Source organism: Myotis brandtii, unplaced genomic scaffold (genome assembly GCF_000412655.1).
Source record: "Myotis brandtii unplaced genomic scaffold, ASM41265v1 scaffold36, whole genome shotgun sequence".
In the NCBI taxonomy this organism is placed as follows: domain Eukaryota; kingdom Metazoa; phylum Chordata; class Mammalia; order Chiroptera; family Vespertilionidae; genus Myotis; species Myotis brandtii.
In genome coordinates this window covers 551,844-555,686 of record NW_005363836.1, presented here as the reverse complement: position 1 = coordinate 555,686, position 3,843 = coordinate 551,844, and the positions used below count along the sequence as shown (strand labels likewise).

General features: G+C 42.0%; 1 protein-coding gene across 3 annotated transcripts in view; it reads left to right on the top strand.

Moving 5' to 3' along the window:
* Positions 1–3,843, top strand: part of LRRC40 (leucine rich repeat containing 40) — a 57,506-nt gene that overhangs the window by 49,332 nt on the left and 4,331 nt on the right. The window contains exon 14 of one of the 3 annotated variants that reach the window (XM_005871901.2): positions 2,940–3,125. The exons of 1 other annotated variant lie outside the window; for it this stretch is intronic. In XM_005871901.2, the coding sequence (XP_005871963.1) occupies positions 2,940–3,125 (186 nt within the window). Of the gene's footprint in view, positions 1–2,916; positions 3,126–3,843 lie in introns of those variants that run through there. One more of the 3 variants, XM_014544334.1, reaches the window with a different exon arrangement.

The following is a 3,843-nucleotide window of genomic DNA, read 5'->3' as shown; positions in this document are numbered from 1 at the left end:
GTTGTTGTATCCTTTTGTTACTGTTTATTAATAAATTTATATATTACTTTCATATACATTTTACTAATTTCCTTTCATCTCTCACACTTCTATTATAGAGAAAGGGAAAATAGCAATATTAAAATATCTCTGCTAGTTAATTCCCCTTTTTAAAAAAATATATTTTATTGATTTTTTTACAGAGAGGAAGGGGGAGGGATAGAGAGTTAGAAACATCGATGAGAGAGAAACATCGATCAGCTGCCTCCTGCACACTCCCCACTGGGGATGTGCCCACAACCAAGGTACATGCCCTTGACCAGAATCGAACCTGGGACCCTTGAGTCCGCAGGCCGATGCTCTATCCACTGAGCCAAACCGGTTAGGGCAATTAATTCCCTTTTAATGTGCACAAATTTCGAGCACCGGGCTACTAGTGTACTATATTTCAGCTACTATCTGAACGTCTTCAAATATATTCATTCAATCCTGATGATAATCCTATATAATAAAAGGCTAATATGCAAATTGTCCCTTCCACTGGGAGTTCGGCCAGGGGGCGGGACCAGCTGGCCAACCATCTGCGGCACCTCCCCCTGGCTGGCCCCGCCCCTAATCGGCCCCACTATCCCGGTCAGGGGCGGGTCCAGCCTGCCAACCTCCTGCATTCCCTCCCTTCCCCCCAGCTGGCCTGGCCTGATTGGCCCCTATTGGGGTGGGCCGGCCAGACCCCACTCATGCACGAATTTGTGCACTGGGCCTCTAGTAAGTATATAAGTTTTATACTATTATTATTCCTCAGTGACGTAGTGATGTTAAAATGCTGCCTATTTAAATTTTTGTTCTGTCTGCTCCATTATTTTTGCTTTCTCATGGGTAAGTTATACTACTGTTTCTTCCCACCCTTACCAATTCTTGTTATTTGATTTTTTAATTTTAGCCATCTAATATTATTTGACTTTTAAAAAAATATATTTTTATTGATTTCAGAGAGGAAGGGAAAGGGACAGAGAGATAGAAGCATCAATGATGAGAGAGAATCTTGATCAGCTGCCTCCTACACACCCCCCACTGGGGATCGATCCTGAAATCCGGGCATGTGCCCAGACCCAGAATTGGACCGTGACCTTCTGGTCAATGTTCAACCACTGAGCTACACTGGCTGGGCTAAAGTGGTATTTTGAAGTTTTGATTTACATTCCTATGATTTCTAATGATGCTAAGCATCTTTTCATGTCCTTATTGATCATTCTATATAATAAAAGCCTAATATGCTAAATGTCCGTTTTTCCAGTCATCTGTTTAACCAGTCAAAGCGTAATATGCTAATGATATGCTAAGGCCGCTCAACTGCTCGCTATGCTGTGCACTGACCACTAGGGGGCAGACAGTCGACCAGTCGACCAGTCGTTATGACGTGCACTGACCAGCAGATGCTCCGACTGGTAGGTTAGCTTGCTGCTGGGGTCCAGCCGATCGGGACTGAGCGAGACAGGCCAGATACACCCTGGCACCCTCCCGCGGTTCCTACCCGGCTGGCTAACCTCCTGATCATGCACCAGTGGGGTCCCTCAGCCTGGCCTGTGCCCTCTCACAATTCGGGACCCCTCTGGGGATGTCAGAGAGCCGGTTTCGGCCTGATCCCACAGGCCAGGCCAAGGGACCCCACTGGTGCACGAATTCGTGCACCGGGCCTCTAGTTTGTATATATTCTTTAGAGACCTGCCTATTCAGATTTTTTCTCCAATTGTCAGTTGGGTAGTCTTTTGATTATTGAGTTGTAAGTGTTCTTTATATATTTTAGATACAAATCCCTTATTGGATATATGACTTACAATATTTTCTTCCATTTTGTGGGTTATTTTTTCATTTTCCTGATGGTGTCCTTTGAAGCACAAAAGGTTTTAATTTTGGTGAAGTTGTTTATTTACCTTTTGTTGTTTGTGCTTTTGGTGTTATATCTAAGAATCCATTGTCAAATCTAAGGTCATGAAGACTTAATCCCTGTTTTCTTCAGAGTTTTATAGTCTTAGCCCTTACATTTAGGTCTTTAATCCATTTAGAGTTAATTTTTGTATATGATGAGAGGTAAGGGTACAACTTGTCTTTTTGCATGTGAGCCATGCCTTTTCATGGGTTGGTGGGAAAGAAGAGGAGGGACTACTTGGAGGCAGTTTGGTTGGTCTGTACTCCTAGGTATTGACTCCCAGTCCCTCTGGAAATACAGAGCTGCCTTGAGTTTACCCTTTACTATTGCATTTTTTTATATAGGGAAGTGAAAGGCCACAGCTGTAAAGTTCTACAGCCCATCCTTATCTTTTCTAGTCCATTTTATGAGATGCAGTTTGCCTCACACTATCCTAGCCTCTGTCCCCCAAGAGACACTCGAGGATTTTGTATTAATTGTTCAGAGAGCCATTAGTTTTCTTATCTCTCTTGTGGAATCTTTAGCCTTGCTTTGGAAGAGGAAGCTGACAGCCTATGCTAGTTTGTCATCTTTTCAAGAACCAAAAATGCACTCATTTTTGAAACTTCAGTCAAAGCAAAATAGGAACCTTGAATTTTTACTTAATATTGGCAGTGATTCTGTTTCATAATAAAAGTGAACTAAGGAAGAATACCTACACAGAGACATTTTATATAAAGAATCTCAGGATGATTTCCTTGTCTCCTGAATGTGAAGAGGAAAATATTGGAGAATTTACTATAAACTTTCATTTGATTTTATACAATAAAATAAACTGTTCCAAATCTCCACTTAACATACATTTCAAGGTTTCCAAAATTAGTTCATTTTCTTTATCTTCTTGTAAATTTGAACATAGGACTTGAACTAAATATAAAATAACTTACACTAAAGAAAACTTTATCTCAAGATATGAAACTTAAGATCGTTGTTTGAAGGAATGATTTTGCCTCTGATTCCAATATGTTTAGGTGTGCTGTTCATCTTTAAATAGGTTCAAAATACTACCTGAAGTTCTGTATCGCATCTCCACACTTGAAACAATTTTAATTAGTAACAATCAGGTTGGATCTGTGAACCCTGAAAAATTGAAGATAATGGAGAATCTGGTCACATTGGACCTTCAAAATAATGACCTCCTACAAATTCCACCAGAGCTCGGTAATTGTGTAAACTTAAGGTAACTACTCCATTCTACTAAGATTTTCCATTTATTTGATTGCTTTGTTGAAGTGTCTGGGCTTTTTGTTTGTCTGTTCTGTTGCGGTACTCTACCAGGAAAGTTGAAATAAAAACGTAATGTCCTGTTAAAAGTAATAGGTAACGAACCCAGAATCCCAATTCTGTTTTCCAGATTTTACCAAATTTATTTTTTAAGCTTTGTTTATGTGGCATTATATATGTGTAGATAAAGTAATTGATTGTTTCTAGTGATACTTTTCTCATCACTCAGTGTAACCTGAAACGAATGTGTAAAATGTCAGGGGGATAAATTTAGCTGTGCATATGGGTTTTTTCAAAATCTGATTACAGATTATCACCATTTATTTAAAACTAGAGGCCTGGTGCACGAAATTCGTGCGGGGGGGGGGGGGCCTCTCAGCCCAGCCTGCACCTTCTCTAATCCGGGACCCTCGGGGGATGTCCGACTGCCAATTCCCAAGATTGGGCCTAAACCGGCAGTTGGACATCCCTCTTACAATCCAGGACCACTGGCTCCTAACTGCTCACCTGTCTGCCTGCCTGATCACCCCTAACTGCCTCTGCCTGCCAACCTGGTCGCCCCTAACTGGCCTCCTCGCCAGCCTGGTCGCCCCTTACTGCCCCCCCTGCCAGCCTGGTTACCCCCAACTGCCCCCCTCTGCTGGCCTGGTCACCCCTAACTGCCCCCCCTGCCA